Source organism: Cebidichthys violaceus, unplaced genomic scaffold (genome assembly GCF_023349555.1).
Source record: "Cebidichthys violaceus isolate CVI_PGR_0920_01 unplaced genomic scaffold, fCebVio1.0.p SCAF_3, whole genome shotgun sequence".
Lineage (NCBI taxonomy): Eukaryota > Metazoa > Chordata > Actinopteri > Perciformes > Stichaeidae > Cebidichthys > Cebidichthys violaceus.
In genome coordinates, this window is record NW_027176483.1 from 21,880,696 (window position 1) to 21,899,547 (window position 18,852).

At 38.5% G+C, this 18,852-nt stretch overlaps 1 protein-coding gene and 1 long non-coding RNA gene across 2 annotated transcripts; both read left to right on the forward strand.

Annotated features, from left to right (window-relative positions):
* The first annotated feature begins 4,370 nt into the window (after positions 1-4,370).
* On the forward strand, positions 4,371-12,092 carry LOC137881650 (C-signal-like). The gene is made up of 7 exons (XM_068723683.1): positions 4,371-4,621; positions 7,658-7,712; positions 9,561-9,757; positions 10,076-10,127; positions 10,283-10,401; positions 10,648-10,758; positions 11,893-12,092. Exons 1-7 carry the CDS (start codon positions 4,487-4,489, stop codon positions 12,004-12,006), a joined length of 783 nt encoding a protein of 260 aa, XP_068579784.1. The 5' UTR covers positions 4,371-4,486; the 3' UTR covers positions 12,007-12,092.
* A 666-nt stretch (positions 12,093-12,758) lies between these two features.
* LOC137881651 (uncharacterized) lies at positions 12,759-15,478 on the forward strand. Its single transcript, XR_011103874.1, has 3 exons — positions 12,759-13,251; positions 13,515-13,606; positions 15,117-15,478. It is a non-coding gene; the product is annotated as an uncharacterized lncRNA (long non-coding RNA).
* The last annotated feature ends 3,374 nt before the right edge of the window (positions 15,479-18,852 follow it).

Consider the following 18,852-nt stretch of genomic DNA (forward strand, 5'->3'; position numbering starts at 1 on the left):
TTCTCTGACACGACCTGTTGGTGCTGTTTCTATAATTTCACTCTGAAGGTTACAAAAACACACTTTGTTTTCAGTGAATTATACACTCAAGAATACATATTAATATATTGATTTACTGCCAAGAGACCTCACAAAATGCAGATCAGGAGTCGAAGAGGTTTCAGATGAAGCTTCATTTATTTTTACATTCTAACGTCCCCACCAGTCTCTACTCAAACAAAATGAGCTCCTTATATACTCAGCCCAGTCCTACCATCTACAGGTAACTATGTAGACATCAATATATGTAGACATATTTACATGATTACACCAACCCAAAGATATCAAATATTTACAATCCCTATAAATGGAGTCAAATTTGTCATTTCTGGGCTATACAAAATCAATTGTATTATATCTTTGTGGACACGTCGGCCAACGCTGGCTAGCAAGTTATCTTGGCTTGTGTTTTTAACACTGGCTGAAGAGTTTCTCTGAATAAGTACTTAATGGCCAGACATTTACAAACCTGATGTGTAAATAAACCAGGCATGCAAAGCAAACAGAAACTCGGGGCGTATCAGCTTTTGAATGCCTACACTTAAGACGGGGACTTATCTAAAAGAGGCTTGCAATAACAGCAAAGCATTGCAGAGATGGAGAGAAAGTGTTCCTAATAGTTAAGCTTCTTGATAACCGCAGCCAACAGCTCATGGCTAGCTGTAGGCTAAGCTATTAGCAACATTTTCTCTCCATCTCTCTAATAGTTTAGCATATTAGCAACATTTTCTCTCCATCTCTCTAATAGTTTAGCATATTAGCAACATTTTCTCTCCATCTCTCTTATAGTTTAGCATATTAGCAACATTTTCTCCATCTCTCTTATAGTTTAGCATATTAGCAACATTTTCTCTCCATCTCTCTAATAGTTTAGCATATTAGCAACATTTTCTCTCCATCTCTCAAATAGTTTAGCATATTAGCAACATTTTCTCTATCTCTCTTATAGTTTAGCATATTAGCAACATTTTCTCTATCTCTCTTATAGTTTAGCATATTAGCAACATTTTCTCTCCATCTCTCTAATAGTTTAGCATATTAGCAACATTTTCTCTCCATCTCTCTTATAGTTTAGCATATTAGCAACATTTCTCTCCATCACTCTTATAGTTTAGCATATTAGCAACATTTTCTCTCCATCTCTCTAATAGTTTAGCATATTAGCAACATTTTCTCTCCATCTCTCTAATAGTTTAGCATATTAGCAACATTTTCTCTCCATCTCTCTAATAGTTTAGCCTTCTGCTTAACCATTAAGTTCACAGTTGTGGTGCAGCAGCTCTGATGGCTACAGTTAGCAGAGGCTAAGCTAAACTATTAGTAATATATTCTCATCAACTGTAATACTTTGCAGTATACTGTAGTCCTGAACACTGGAATTATAATTTGATCAAACTCAATTCATTTAGAAATTCAATTTCAGAGCTTGTTGCATGGCTAGAAATTTAAATTAGGGCAAAGGGTAGTGCAGGGTTATCTGACAAAAACCTGGCTCAACGTTTGTAACTTTAGCTGCAACGCAATCTGCTGTCATATAGTAAAGTGTCTTGGGCAATCAAATTTGTGCAGATGACATCCCTGGCAGATTACAGCAGGATTCCCACGTCATTACAGACCTTTGTTACTTCAACCTTGATGAAATGGTTGGACTTTTTTCTTGGGAGAACAGTCTCAAAATCTTGACTCTTGGCATTTTAGCCTCTTTTTTTTTTTTGCAGCGTTTTGTTGTCTGATAAACATTCCATCTCCTGGATCTATTGCTCAAGTAAAGAGTAAAGAGATGGCAGAACTAATCCACAGTCTGACTGAGACAAATAAAGTGACTGTTTCCCAAATGAGTATAAAAGAAGAACTAGTTTTGACCTCATAGAATCTTCATCAGACCAGAAATAGAAAATACACACGGATTAAACCTAAACCTGGTTACACAACACACTGGAAGAACACTTTATTCCATCACATAATGAAAAGACTGACAAAGAAAGCAACAAGTACACGGTCACAATGACATCAAGATACTACTGTCATAGAGAAACTATAATAACCGTAGCAATCATATCACACAGTGTGATGTTGTCTCATCAAAAGCTACAATTAAGAATGTTGGGCTCTTGATTTGTGGCTTTGTTCAGAATCTGATAGCGAGGGACTGTTTTAGCTCATGACGCCACTAACCTTGAGCAAACGGGGACTTTGCTCCTTCTTGTCAGAGGCAATGGACAGTGAAATCAGGGTTTGTTTTTTTACTTTAAAGATGAAGAGCTTACGTCTCAGCTGTCTGCAGTTTTGCGGTAGTAAATAAAAGCGTTCCGTCTGACTTTTATTGTGAAGTCAAAGTCGTGTAGAACACTGTAGATGAATGAAATGACTGACGTGGTGTGTGTGTGGTGACTTGTGGAAGGACAGTTCTGAATCACTGGCTGCAGTTATCTGGGAAATAAGTCAAAGTGTCATAAAGAAATGTCTTCTCATAAATGATCTATAGTTAAAATACTGATTGTAAACCACAAAGACCATGACGGCTATTGTAATGTAACATATCAACTGGTTGGTCTCGAAAGTCGAACCGGTATCGCAAAATTCTGATAATCTATTTATCACATTGGAAACACACGGTGACAATGACTTGGATGAACTCTTAACACTTTAACTCCTAAAGCCTCACTGCTGCTGGGTCAAAGTACAAACTCACTCATTCTGCAGACAGACCTTGGGAGATATGGGAAGATTGGGAAAATTTCGAGGAGAGCCCTGCTTCCAAAGATAGCAATTTATTTTCCGAATACCGATGTGTATAAAATGATGCACGATACTTCCATTCGATGAGGCGGTGCAGCCGTAAAAAACATCCCGTCTTGGGTTTGAGTATTTCCCTCGGTGTAAACATCTAATAGTTTCAAATCAAGCAAGCTGATAAATATGATCCCATAAAATGATTTGAATAGCCTTTAAGAGCAGGCAGAAGACACGGACACACCTGTTCATTGCTATTAGAATGCTTATCTTTACTACAAACAAGATCCATGTCTTAAAATAATTACATTATGTTTAGATGGAAAAAGCTGAAATATCTCAACAACTTTTGGGTGGATCGCCATTCAGTTGTGTACAGTCATGGTCCCCAGAGGTGGAGCCCTACTGACTTTGACGATTTCCTGACTTTGTGCGACACGCATTCATGTTCCACTCAGGTCGAATTTCTTTATTTTCCCCTTTTCATCCAGTGCCATCATCTGTCAAAATTGTAATATGTTTATGTTAAATACACAAGCTGCTTGAAGTACACTGCCCCTCTGAACTTACTGATGCTTTGTATCACATGAGCGGTTATCTAACATCCCATTTTGGTCTCCACCATCTCCTGAGGGACACATCTGTCTCTTTAGCAGCTAAATGCTTCCTTATGTCCACCAGCTGCTCTCTTAACTTCGTCTGTCTGCTGCCGAGCAGGTAGTACAGTGGCTTCATCAGAGCTTTCTGTAAAACCCAAACAGCAAGCTAACACAGGCTAAATGGCCCCACGGGGTTGAGGGGAACTGCAGAGCGTTACCACACACCCATTTGTCTGTTGTTGAAATGGTGACAGTTTTACATAACTTTAGGAAGTAAATTGAAGTAATACAAGTGAATTACAGCTGCTTAACTGCTCAAATAATAGTCCATTTAGATGCAACTCATTTTCTGATCTAGGTCAAAACTAAATTGCAACAACCAAGCATTTAGATTGATAAGATCCCTGCTCTTTCCTCTGCTGGCTTGTTGTTTGAAGCTGCAGCGTCAGTCTGTCCATCTGTTTGTCTGTCCCAAGCTAGACAGGAAGAGGCAGAATTCTTTAGCTTCTGGCAGTGTGGTAACTTCATGTTTCTGCAGCTGCGGTGAACCCCACACTGTTCACATATTCTCCGTCTCGACATCGTCACAGGTTTACCAATTCTCTCTCGCTGGTGTGCGGTAGGTAGATGGTATCTTGCGCACCTTGAATGACCACATTTTTTAAAAATGATTGCTTAACTAAACTGGCACCGTCGAAAAGGCCAGGACAAAAAAAACAACAACGTTGTGGAAGAGGCAAGAGAAGGCTGGCAGCTTTTGGTTTGAATGATTCTTTCTTGACAGTCAGACAGAAACCAGTGCTGGAGTCTGGAGTCACCTGCAAGTCAAACAGGGACACGATGTGGTCCACATGTTTAAAAAGGTGACAAAATACACGTGTGTGTGTGTGTGTGTGTGTGTGTGTGTGTGTATACACAAGGGTTAGAGTCCTGCCTCCTGGTGCAGGACACACCTATATAAAGTGCATGACGCACTAGCATTACAGCAGCACTGTGCCCTCACACATGTTCAGTTACTGCTGAGAGAGAGAGAGAGAGAGAGAGAGAGAGAGAGAGTAGTAGTAGTAGTAGTAGTAGTAGTCAGACAGCTGTGGTGTGACAGTTAATAGACAAACATGTCAGAGGAGCTGAAGGGCAACATTTTAGTGACCGGGGCCAACAGAGGCATCGGTTTGGAGCTGGTCAAACAGCTGGCAGACACAGCTCACATCTATGCCTGCTGCAGAGCGCCTGAGGGAACCGGGGCTGAGGTGAGACATGCACTGTTAACACACACACACACACACACACACACACACACACACACACACACACACACACACACACACACACACACACACACACACACACACACGCTGCTGCTAACCTCCTTGAGGTATTGACCCTGGACCCACACAGACGAAAATTACTTTTTAATACATCCAATTATTTAGTAACCATAATCTAGTTCAATGGTGTTGATCAATAGGAATGACTCGACTTGGAAAAACAGCGTAAGAGACACATATTGAAGGCTGTATGATGCTTACTCTGACTTTGTTTGTTCAATGTGTTTGTTTTCAGCTGCATCTTATCGTCAAATTGAAATCATTCAAGATGTTTTATGCATCATTTTATATGTTTTTCATATTCATCTTAAATTCATCCTACATTTTGTGGCCTCAAAGTTTGAGTTAATTAGTCCCTTTTTCAAACTCTGTGTAAACACTACTAATTGTGTGAAGGCCTTTTATAATCATTATTTACACACAGAGGAGGAGTTACCGTGGGAACCCTCTATCCACTCACTTCTGTTTCTATACTACGACACGGTTTTACTACGAGGTTTGGGGGGCAACGTTAGTTCTCGATGTGGATTGTGATCAGGGGCAATGTTTTTGTCCACAAAGCGGTTGCATTGTTAAGCTGCACAGAAGTTGTACGGAGGAGTTCGGGGTTAAAACACACCGGTTTGGTTAATAATTGACAAAGTAAGCCGGTTTCCTCATGATTCGGGTTGACATAAGTACTTTGTTAAGGTTACAGGAACATTGCTTCGGGGCCGAAGTGACCGATGCTGAAAACAAATGAAGCTCGTGAAAGCGTGGTGTTTGGGTCGATACATCTGTTTGTTAAAGGCAGAGCCGAATCTGAATCTCATGATTGTCCCTGTTGAGCAAGTCAAGAGACTAAACTTGAGGGTGTAACCTTGGATGGTTTTACAGTCCAAGCATATTACAAACTGTGAGAAACAATGCAAGAGGTCCCTCTGTGATTGGGTGGTTCCTTGAAATGTTATCATCAAACGTCAACAACAACAACTCGACGTGTTGTCACACAGAGGAGAGAGCAGGCCTGCTAGAATAGTCTATCCAACTAAAAGTGCTGTTACATTAAAGACATTTTTCTCAAGTAAAAGTGGAAGTACCAAACCCAATAACCTCATGATGACGCTACCACGGAAGAACAACATTGTACTCTGGTGAGGCATGTGTGGTATGGGACTCACATTATGCTAAACTAGCTTAGCAGGAAAACCAACAGCAGCACACACACTACTAACTCTCTCTGCAGCGTTTAGGCTGCCACTCCCTACTGATTCAAACAGGACTAAAGCAAACACCACACAATCCCCATTTCTCCAGACCATTTGTAAAAGAAAACCGATATATGACGGGACGCTGCGTCATTAACGGACAATGCATAGAGTCAAAATCAATGTGATTAACACAATGACAAGAACCTGTCACATGTATTTATATGACAACAAAGCAACAAATCAATACAGCAACACTGCAGCGCTAAAACACTGAAGAGCACAATTCAAATATTATTCACATCAGAACAATATTAACCATATCATAAAAACGACACTATAGACACATTAACACAGTAGTAACTCTACTGCAGATGTAAAAACAAAGCAGTTCACTTAACAAAGCTGCTGTTCACTGAAAGACAAAGTCCATCCTCCTTTCTCTGTTAACAAAGAGTTCAATGACACGGTTGACTCTCTCTTCTCTCTTGATTTATTCCCTCAGTAAACATGAGTTTATGTCTCAACCTCTAGTTTCAAGTCTTCTTCAACACAGCATGATGTTCATTTAGTACATTATGCTCCATTTACAATAAATGAAAGAGTATTCGTCTTATAACTTCCATTCACTAATGTTATTTAGAGTTCGGTTGTACTTAGTTCTTCCTTCTCGTGTCACTTTTGGTTCCAAAAAACCAAGATGGCGGTGGCTAAAAAACAAGATGGAGTCCCCAAACCATCGGGTGACGTCACGGTGAATATGTCCACTTCTTTTATACGGCCTATGTTTTCACCTCTGCATCTTTACTGTAGCATTAATGGAGGAGTCCAACATCTTATCCAGGTGATCGGCAGATACCAGTTTCATCTGTGCGTCCAGTAGAGTTAGGTCCAGGACATGATTAACATAGCTCAGCAAAATGACTGGAAGCAGGGGAGAACTGCAAGCCTTGGTTTGTAGAAAGCTAAAGCTGCCCTGTGGTTTCTGTACACAAACATAAATCGTTTAACATTTATTGTTTCTCCCTAAAACATATTGTGTACCTTTCTTTGTGTTTTTGTTGATATGTAGAATAGTGGGAATCCATTGGCAGAAATGTGGCAGAGCAGCAAATACGAACAAAACAGACCCACTCACGAAACATTGCTCCATAGCGCCACTAGTGGTCAAAAGATCCACAGCTTAAATTATATGCATTATACAATTTTCTACTGTAATATGTGTATTTGTATACATGTTATGTGTATTATATATAACTGCTCCTGTAGTATTCCTTGTACGCGTATGCGTACAAGGAATTTAACTTTTTTCGACGTACAAACACAGAATTTGCAAATAAACAGGAAAAAAAATGTAAATATATAAATAAAAACACAAGGACATCAAAAAATAAGAAAGTAGAACAGAGGTAAGCATAAACATTTAACAACTATGTACAATCCAAATATATGATATATGAATCCAAAAGTATAAATATATGTTCATATATATATATTATATATATATATATATATATATATATATATATATATGAACATAACCCTATACAACAATACAACAACAGTGTCAATGGAATTAAGGTAACAGTGCAGTATGAGTGATGAATATCGTTGCTTGCATTAGATTAGTATATTCTAAAAAGAAATGCAAAAGGAAATATCTGTTATGTTTTCATCCGAGACCAAGTCATTGTCCATTTTGTGTTTGTCTGTCTCTGCCAATCTCGCCTCATCATCTATCTTTCATTCCTCATGTATGTGTTCCTTTCAGGCCCTGAGAGACCTCACAACTCAATATCCTGGAAAGATCACTATACTCCAGCTAGGTAAACACAACACAGCCTCATGTATCTGTGTACACACACAGAGTTGGTGTATTACAAAGCCCAGGAGGCGTCATTGAGAAGGAAAAAGTGAGGAAAACTTTCCTTTGTGTAATTTCATTGTAACTTTAGCAGCCCAGTGTTCAGGAAGAAATGTTGGCATTGTACATTTCTGCAAACCAGGGATAGGTTGTGTTTCTTGCAATCAGTCAGAGCAAGTGACGTAGCAAATCGAGCAAACATTAGTAGAAGGTAAGTATGAAAATTGGGTGGTATAATGACGAGTATAACATTCCAGAATGTCCACAAACAAACACCGGACTTTCCTCCAAAGTATCGCAGTTTGTGTCCAGCAAGAAACCAAAAACATCAACGCTTGTTGCGTAACGTTACGTATGAAAGTTAGCTAAGGATGGCTGTTTTTTAACTAAGGTTGATAATTAATGGTGTTACCTTATAACACAAACCATGATATTTTTACAAACTTTAACCAAGTACTTTTGTTTGTCTAAACCTAACCAATCGTTTCACAACATTAACAGTGTGGGATTATGCTTTTCTGCCAGCGCCATACGACGCTGATATGAAATTAAAAAGATTTTGGGTTCAGAAACGTTGACGTTCAAGTATGCCGTGGTTTGCAGAAATGTACTATGCCAAGCATCTGGTGTTGACATTACCAAAGGGGACAAATCCTGTGAATGTTTTACTACTTTGCTTATTGCCTACAAAGTGTTTCAAAGAAGTTGATTTGATTTGAGTCAGATTTCAGTCCATCTTGAATGCTTCTTGGCTGCATTTACACTTCGCCCTTTCGATATGAGGTGTATGAAATTCACCCAAAACACACAAAGTGACTAAGAACCTACTATCTGATTTGTAAAGTGTAAATGCATCCAAGAATCATTCTGTGGTTTCCATCAAGGCGGCAGAGAAACATGAAGGATAGAATACAAAAAAATGACAGTTATGTACTGTTAATTCAGTTAGACAGTTGTACCAAATGCAGTTAAATTAAAGCAGATCTATGGACAATAAAAGTCCACTTCTCTGCAGCACACCCTCTGAATTGCCAAGTCTGTGTTTACCCAGCATATCAACACGTCCACCTTTTGTAAACTAGCCTATAGCATGACTCAACTAGCCAAAGCTGGCCTCATGCGAGGACATTTGTGAATCATTATCCTAAACCTCTTACTTTCTCTGTGAGGCTTCACCAAACTTGTTGCAAATCTTTCATTTCAACTTCACCTGTTCGTGAAGAGGTGCGCCTCGGTGAGATTTCCTCATTAGCATAACCGTGGATCCTGTTTAAATTGTGCCCATGAATTACACCCATATGTAACCCAGATCTTTTGTCAATTCAAAAGATCACGTCGCAAGTCAAGAAAGTCGCAAGAGTGTCACAGATTTGTCGTAGTCGCATTTAGCTTTGAGTGAAAGCGATCGTTGAAGAGTGAACTACATCTCTTGCACCAGCACGGCCACTACCGTGGCTCGCTAGCTCACTTGCTAATAAGTAAGCTAGCACAAATATAACGTTATCTTACCGGATGTGTGTCATCCAGCGAATGAGTTAATGCTGTTGTTGGCGTGAGTACATCCTGATAGGAAACTTATCGTAGCTTCAGAGAGAGACGTCACTCACACGACTTTTGGGCGTATCGTCTTTCTAGTTACGTATTTACGTATTCATGTCTTATACTTCAACAATGTTACAACAGAATGTGGCTTTCTTTAACAGTCTTTCTTTAAAATGATCTCTTAAATTGGCAAACATCACATGTGTAATTAAATGATTTGTCTCCGTGCTGGTTGTTGTGGACTGAACATTCATTTTGCATCCCGCAGACACGTCAGATGAGGACAGCATCTCGGCTGCTGTCCAGACTGTGAACGAGCAGATCGGTGCCGATGGGTTGAACCTCCTCATCAACAACGCCGCCATTAACAAACCGGGCATACCGGGACCGCTCTCTGAAAGCGGGAAAAAGGACATGATGGAGGTGTACGAAATCAATGTGGTCGGACCGTTTCTCATTGCCAAGGTTGGTTTCCTCTCGCTTTACATACAATTGTTTTACATACTGTAGCAACATAATGTAAAACAATTCATAAAAGATGAAGACAGGAAAAGATGACGGTCTACCAGCTAGGAGCCAGAACGCCAACGCTTTCAAAGGAATACACGTTGCATGATTTGAACAAAATTTGTGTCCAGATCTTACTCACTGCACCTTTAACACAAGTAGTTGTATTAGTTACAGCATGAAATGCATTATACTGACACACACACACACACACACACACACACACACACACACACACACACACACACCACATCACCTGTCTCTCTCTCTCTTCAGATGTTTCTTCCACTCCTCCAGAGAGCAGCAGAGATGGCCTCAACTGTAAAGGGTAATGAAGTGGACACATAAGAGACGTGCATTATATCACATTGCAAATTACCAGTAATATATTTGTATTTAAATTCAAATGATTGTTGTTATTAGCAGTAGTATTATCGTTCTCATGTCATGATGCTAGTCTATTTGTCTCTCAATGTGTCTCAGGTGATAAAATGTCCTGCAGGAGGTCGGCCATCATCAACATGTCCTCACTCGCCGGATCCATAACGATCTGTCCAGAGAACTTCGCTAGGGCGCAGATGTACCCTTATAGGGCCAGCAAGGTACCGCCGACTATCACAAAGTCTACATTTGATTTGTAAAATAGAACTATTCAAAATAATAGCACTTAATCCTGACTTGTTTTTGTTGTTTTTTAATCTGGAAGATTCTTTTTTTCTTTTTCTGTATCTCGGTGTCTGTTGGGAGACCTGATCCAGACTGAGACCTTTTACCCTTAATTACACTGAAGAGTGTCTAGTGTCACTTTCAACAACACAGCTTGTGTCCTCTCTGCTGTGGGCTGTTAGGCAGCACTGAACATGGTGACTCGCTGTCAATCGGAGGACTTCAAGAGACACAACATCCTGGTGGCGGCGGTCCACCCGGGCTGGGTCCGCACTGAGATGGGAGGGAAAGAGGTGAGGAATGAGAGGCCCTTCACACCTTTTTAACACATCATGATCCTTTCAGCAGGTTCGTATGAACAAAAAAAATGACTGTAATGTATTGAAAGTAACTAAGTACATTTACTTAAATACTGTAGGCAACTAAAGTACAAGGGTACTCTTACTCCGCAAAATGTATCCGATGCTTGCGTTTACTTCAGGGATTCCTATTTTAGAAACATTTTTGACAATTTCGGACATCAAATTGGGGCTTGCCTTTAGTCTTAATCTCGCGAGACAATCTTTGTAGTTTTTAGGAGCGTGAAAGTCCTCTGATCACCCTCTGAACAACCAGTCATACAGGTGTTCTCTAAAAGCTTTATTCAACTTTAAAAGTGGAGTCAGAGAGCAGACAGGCTGAATAAACTGCACTGATTCACTTTTTCTCTGTTACGAACATGGCGAGTACTTCCTGTAGTTACAGTCAACAGTAAAAACAAACACAGCCACCACTACTATAGTACATATACTATATAGTACTATATTAAACAAGGAAGGGTGTAGCGCACAAATAAAGGCCCTGTGCATATGGAGTCCCTCCTTTATTAATAGCCACACATGTGAAAGCATCTGAATCAACAACTCTACAGAAACATGTATCTGTAGAGGTTAGGGTAATCACTAATTACAGCTTTAATATGCAGCAATTCTCGCTTACTGATTTAAAAAAAAAACAACAACATTAAAAGTTGTCCCATCGCCCTCAAGCTACAGAGAGTGAATGAAGAGAGCGAGCGGCGTCAGTGAGAACGAACCAGAGGAAAAGAACAACATCGTTTTCGGGCTGTTCTGAGGCGTTTGCAGAGTGTACCTTTAACCTTTACCCTTTTTATACCACATTCTAAACAAATGAACAGCATCAGTGCCATAACCACATCCAGAGACATCCAACCTCCTGTTACAATAAGCCATAGTTCAACAAATAATCACATGTATCCATACTGATAAATATGTGCAATTTTACAATTGCAGGTAAAAACCAGACTTTTGATTTCAGCTTGGTAGTGAGTTCCACCATCCGCACCACGTGTATTCAGGCTTCACGTGGTTCTTTAAGTCACCTTCATTCCCTTTGACGTCCCTCTTTTTTGTGTTTGTCTCCCACAGGCTACTTTATCCACCCAGGACAGCGTGCGCGGCATGCTCGCCATGATGTCGTCTCTCAGCAACAAAGACTGCGGGACGCTTCTGGACTGGGAGGGCAACACAATCCCCTGGTAGCAGTCGCTGTGTCAACCACTCCAGAGCTTTTTATCATTGTAAAGCGTATGCACCCTTGAGTACATTAAAGGCCATATTGCATGTTATTGTGTGGAGAGTCATCATTGTCCATACCGGCCGTGAAGCCTTCTTAGAGTGACTCATGATATAGTTATGCTGTTGTTAAACGCGGCCCCCATTTACTTCTATTCGTCAAGACTTTTTTCTGTTTTCCGTTCACCCGTGGAGGCGTTCCAGAATTCAAGGTTACATGGGGGGAGACACTGATACACAAATGGTCATTTTGGGGGTGAAGTATTCCTTTAAATTGGGTGTATCCTCCTGCTGAGGTCACTCAGTCAGCACAGAATTGAATGTCACATCTAACCCTATATAATTAGGGTCACGTAAACAGGGAGCTGAATAAATAATGCACAATGCGCTGTAAAATGCATGCAATGCAGCTGCCATTTTGAGTTACAACTGTTGCGTTTTAGATCGTATTGATGTTGTGAACGTGGACGCTAGAAGGAAACGCTATACTGCTCTACACACGCAGCTTTAGACACGCTCCATTCCAGAGAGGATTCACACAAAAGTCCTCCAGCCTGATGCCAGGAACCTCCACTGAGATCAGAATCAATCAGCGTTGGAATTTCCTGAAGTGGAAAAAGTGTAATGTGCTTTACATCTTCAGGTTTCTTTGGTGAATACCACTCACTAGAGGCCACTTGGGGGAATTACACGATAATCACTAAGCTCCACCGTCACATTGCCCCTAGCAGTGAGACAAAGCTTTAGTATTTCATTCATTTTACATATACCTGGAAAGCTAACAAAACTGTAATATTGTGTAATACTGTATTAGTTTACTCTGTGATCTAGATATTAATAGATAGTGACGTGTTTACCTTGTCTGGTTGTTAACCCATTTCATTTATTTGTATTAAATGTTATTAATTAAGCTTAGCTAATTATCAACAAATGACTGTAACGCTAAATCAAATGCAAACATTTCATTATGCTGTTCTCCACTTTCCATTGTCTCCTTTCTATTTTTAGGGGATAACGCCGCCTATCGTACCAGAATATGTCGAACAGCATGTAGTTTACGGTCGTCTGTAAAGCACTTTCCAGCGTTAACGGTTAAATATAACTTCTAAAATGTGAATTAGTGCATTTGTCACACATTTCTATATGCAGCCCCAATGGATGACATCTTGGAAGAAGAGGGATGTTGTACGGATCAACTCAGACATCTTTGAGGTAGGATCACCAGCTGTGTTGTGTTTACTGTTAAAGCATCTTTAACGCATGCATATTTTAAATTTAGTGACCTCTTTAGTTGTTACGCACTACTTGATAAATCGTGAAATGCTAGGATATATTCTGTAATAGACGTTCAGACGTCAGTGGGACTTACACTTCCTGAGAACAGCATTGGTTCTGATGTCCAGAACTTCAGAATACCTGAAGCTGTAGTTATAGCCCATGTAAGGAGCTCACTTGTCTTCTTTGTTGGTTCTCAGAGAAAAGACATGAGACGTTGAAGGACAAGCAGCAGACCGGACAGAGACGAGGACATCGAGGTGAGGAGAGGTGGACATAGTATGTCCATGCAGTAAGTATGATAAAATAATTCTTGTTGGAAATAGTTCAGTACGTCATATGAGTCATAAAAAAGTGATCGTATAGTAAGCAAAAAAGTCACATTATACTACTTCAAAAACGTCATAATTTGGTACATAATAAAAGCCATATTATACCTTGTCTAAAAATCCATAATATAGTAGAAGTCACAGTACAGCACATTGAAAAAAGTTCTTGAAAAGACATTGTATACTTTGTCAAAAAACGTTAAAAAAAGTAATCATATAAAATTATAAGTTATAGTATAATGTGCAAAAGATTTCTAGTATATTATGTCAGAAATTTCATAAAAAGCCATAGTATATTATGTAAATAGTCACAGTACAGATAGTACAGAAGGTCGAAAAAATCCTGCAAAAAGCCAAAGTAAGGTATGTCAAAAAAGTCTTAACTATGTTGAAAAAATAATTTAAAAAGATGTATGGTATGTCTGAAAAAGTCCTAAAAAGCCTCTATACATTATGCCAAAAAAAGTCAAAGTATGTAAAAAATAAGTAATCATTAAGTCATAGAATAGTATTTTGAAAAAAGTCTTTGGAGAGTAAGTTAGGATAGTTCTGAAAGTCTATACTTTATGACTTGCTATACTACTATATCATGACTTTTTAACATTCAATTCAATTTAACAATGTCTTTTTGTGATTTGTTGTCATATACTCAACTATTTTATGACGTTTTGTTGAACTATACTATGACTCTATACTATGACTCTTTTAATTACTTTTTGACTTACAATACTCTCTCAATCTACAATCTCTTTTTACAAACTTAACAATGGCTTTATATCACTTAATACACACAATAACTTTTTTGGACATAGTTTACTATTGCTTCGTCAGTACTTTTTTGCAATACTATACTACGACTGTTTGTGACTTTTTTATTTACTTTTTTCAAGACTATACTATCATTTTTTCCATATACTTGCTCATGTTATAATATGACTTTTGTTATGACTTATTTTTTGGACACATATTCTATGACCTTTTTTGATAAACTACACTATTACTTTTTCATGAATTGTTTTGACATTACACTTTTCGACATAATATAATGTGACCTATTTATGTCTATTCAACAATATATACTATGACTTTTTTATGGCTTTTTGGGAGATATAGTATATTATAAAAAGTCAAAGTATATTGCATCGCAAACATTTTTAAAATGTCTTTGATTAGTGTGCCAAAACATTTTATAGAATAAGTCACAGCCATATAAAATCCAAATAGAGTGTCATAGTATTTCATAGTAAAGGTCATAATATATCACACTTTTCCTGAGGAAGCATAAATCACATGCTTGCTCCGTAAATTTACACTCGATCGTCAAAACTTTGAGGAGTACTTTGAGCAGTTGCTGTATGTGATATTCAAGGTTCAAGAAAAGCAATGTAAAATTGATATTGTAGTAGATGTTGTAGAAGTAGTTGTCACACATGTATGTGAATGTGAATTATTATGTTGTCATTTTCTCCCCAGATGAGTGCAGAGTTTCATTCATGTCTTCATCTTCCACCTGAGCTCCTCAGTGACATCAGGACATCAATAACTCAACACCTCTTCAGTTTTCTGGGGAGTTCATCTGAGGAGGACAGAACAAAACAAATGAATTTCAATCACATTCACACGCGCACATCTGGACCTATAACTACTAAAACAACGACTGCTGCAGCTGCTACAACCAGCTTTCTCAAAGTTTTGATTTCCAATTTATGGAGCCAGCATATGACTGAGGACACGTGTTACATGTGATATGTACTAGTCCTGACACTGAATGACAATTCTTTGATTGATGTAAATAGCTGTTTGTCTGTTGTCTCTTGTAAATTAGATTACAATCTCAATAGGATTATTTTGGCTCAATAAAGATTTTTTCAACAATATATACTATGACTTTTTTTATGAATCATCGACATGTTATAGTATGACCTTTTTATGCATACAATACTATCACTTTTTCAGGGATACAATACAATAATTTTTTCCGACATGCTATACTAAGACTTTTTTAATGACTATATTTGACATACAAATAAAGTAAATAAATATATATATATAAATAAATATGACTTTTTCCGTCTATATATACAATCACTTTTTTCAACATACTATAGTTCGACTTTTTTAAGACTCTTTAATATTCTATACTATGACTTCATTCGACATGAAGTTTTTCAACATGCTACACTATGATTAGTTCATGACTTATTTTGACATGCTGTAGTATGTCTATAGCTCAGGTTGATGGCAGACTGTCTTCAACCTGAGAGATTGCGTGTTCGATGCTTTTACGGTGCAATGAGTTTTGAGGGTTGACGCGCAATCGCAGAGTCAAGTACAACAAACAACATTTGAAGAACATGATGTGGAATAGCTCAGGTGGATGGCAGAAGGGCTACAACCCGAGGGATTGAGTGTTTGATCCTTATAAGGGGTGATGGGTTTTGAGGATGGACGCACAATCGCATAGTCAAATACGACAAACAACAATTGAAGGATGTGGTGTGGAATAGCTCAGGACGATGGAGGAAGTGCCGCAACCCGAGAGATTGTGGGTTCGATCCTTATAAGTACCGAAGGGTTTTGAGGTTTGACATGCAGAGTTAAATACACGAAGAAAAGTGTTCCGTATGCAAACGGGACTGGTAGCGTAATGGGGCGGCAATCCCATATCCATGGACTAAGTGGGTTTGAGTCCCACACGTTGTAACTTAGCTTACTTATAAAATAATTACATATTGTCTTTTGGGATGTGAACCATCCACCTGGTGTAGCTATTAATTCTGTTTACTCAAATATTTTAGCATTTATTCCTATTTTATTTACTGTTACACATACCTTGGTGTCGAGCAGGTCTTGAAGCAGACACAGGGCACTTTCGTGTTGCGAACAAACCTCCTGCGCTACCAATGAAAGTACACATATTACGCTTCTCGTTGCGTATTTGACCGTTTAATTTTGGGATTTGGACTTAAAGATTATACCCCGTAGGGTTTGCACACACAACCTCAGGCATTTTAACCCGTCATATGACTTTGAGCTGTTTCACCTTTGACACATTTACACAGTTTGTTAGACCTTTCGACTCCTCCACATGGGGTATTGGCTTGCAAATTTCACTGCACCTCAGCGGGGAAGACAAATACGCCCGGAGAACAGGCATAAGCGTGCCGGGGACGATAGTGCGATAGGACGATAGTTTGTGTTGGGTCGACGCTTATGCGGTGCGTTTTGAGTGAAATCCCTCAGCGGGGAAGACAAATACGCCCGAAGAACATAGCAGTCTGTCGGAACCGATGGCTCTGCCAGATACAAGGGTGGCAAATAAAAATTGTTTGGTTATACGCCAGGTAGCTGGTTCACATCCTAAGAAGCCAGAGTATCCAAAAGACAATATGTCATTATTTTATGAGCTAGGTTGCTAATTAAGTAAGCTAAATTACTTAAGTAAACTAAGCTACTTAAGTTACAACATGCGGAATTAGAAACCACTTAGTACATGGATATGGGATTGCCGCCCCATTAACATCACCACTACGCTACTAGTCCTGTTCGCATACAGAACACTTTTCTTTGTGTATTTAACTCTGCGAATGCATGTCAAACCTCAAAACCCTTCGATACTTATAAGTATCAAACTCTCAATCTCCGAGACTCCGGCCCTTCCGCCATCAACCTGAGCTAATTGACCCCACACAATTCTATTGTTTCTTGTCGTATTTGACTCTGCAATTGCGCGTCAATCCTCAAAACCCATCAACCCTTATAAGGATCGAACCCCAACCTCTCGGGTTGCGGCAACTCCACCACCTGCCTGAGCTATTCCAAGCCGTGTTCTTCAATTGTTATTGTTGTACTTGACTCTGCGATTGTGCGTCAAACCTCAAAACTCATCGCATCATATAAGGATCGAATACGCAATCTCTCGGGTTGCAGACAGTCTGCAATCAAACTGAGCTAAAGACATACTACAGCATGTCAAAATAAGTCATGAACTAATCATAGTGTAGCATGTTGAAAAACTTCATGGTACAGTATGTCAAAAAAAGTACAGAACAGTACAGAACAGTCATAGTATGGTATGTCAAAAAAAGTACAGAAAAGTACAGAACAATCATAGTATGGTATGTCAAAAAAAGTACAGAAAAGTACAGAACAATCATAGTATAGTATGTAAAAAAAAGTCAAAACAGTCATAGTATAGTTTTTATATATATATATTTTTATATACTTTTTTCGACATGCTATACTATGACTGTTTCTTACTTTTTTCGACATGTTATACTATTACTGTTTTTGACTTTTTCGACATGCTATACTATGACTGTTTTTGACTGTTTTCGACATGCTATATTATGACTGTTTTCCACTTTTTCGACATGCTATACTATGACTGTTTTTGACTTTTTCGACATGCTATATTATGACTGTTTTTCACGTTTTTTGACATACTATACTATGACTGTTTTTGACTTTTTTTGATATGCTATACTATGACTGTTTTTGACTGTTTTCGACATGCTATACTATGACTGTTTGTGACTTTTTCGACATGCTATACTATGACTGTTTTTGACATTTTTTGACATGCTATATGTTGACTTTTTCACCTTTTTTGACATGTTATACTATGACTGTTTTTGACTTTTTTTAACATGCTATACTATGACTGTTTTTCACTTTTTTCGAAACGTTATACTATGACTGTTTTCCACTTTTTCGACATGCTATACTATGACTGTTTTTGACTTTTTCGACATGCTATATTATGACTGTTTTTCACGTTTTTTGACATACTATACTATGACTGTTTTTCACTTTTTTCGACATGTATACTATGACTGTTTTTGACTGTTTTCGACATACTATACTAAGACTGATATTGACTTTTTCGACATGCTATACTATGACTGTTTTTGACTTTTTTGACATGCTATACTATGACTGTTTTTGACTTTTTTTGATATGCTATACTATTACTGTTTGTGACTTTTTCGACATGCTATACTATGACTGTTTTTGACTTTTTCGACATGCTATACTATTACTGTTTTTCACGTTTTTTGACATACTATACTATGACTGTTTTTGACTTTTTTTGATATGCTATACTATTACTGTTTGTGACTTTTTCGACATGCTATACTATGACTGTTTTTGACTTTTTCGACATGCTATACTATTACTGTTTTTCACGTTTTTTGACATACTATAC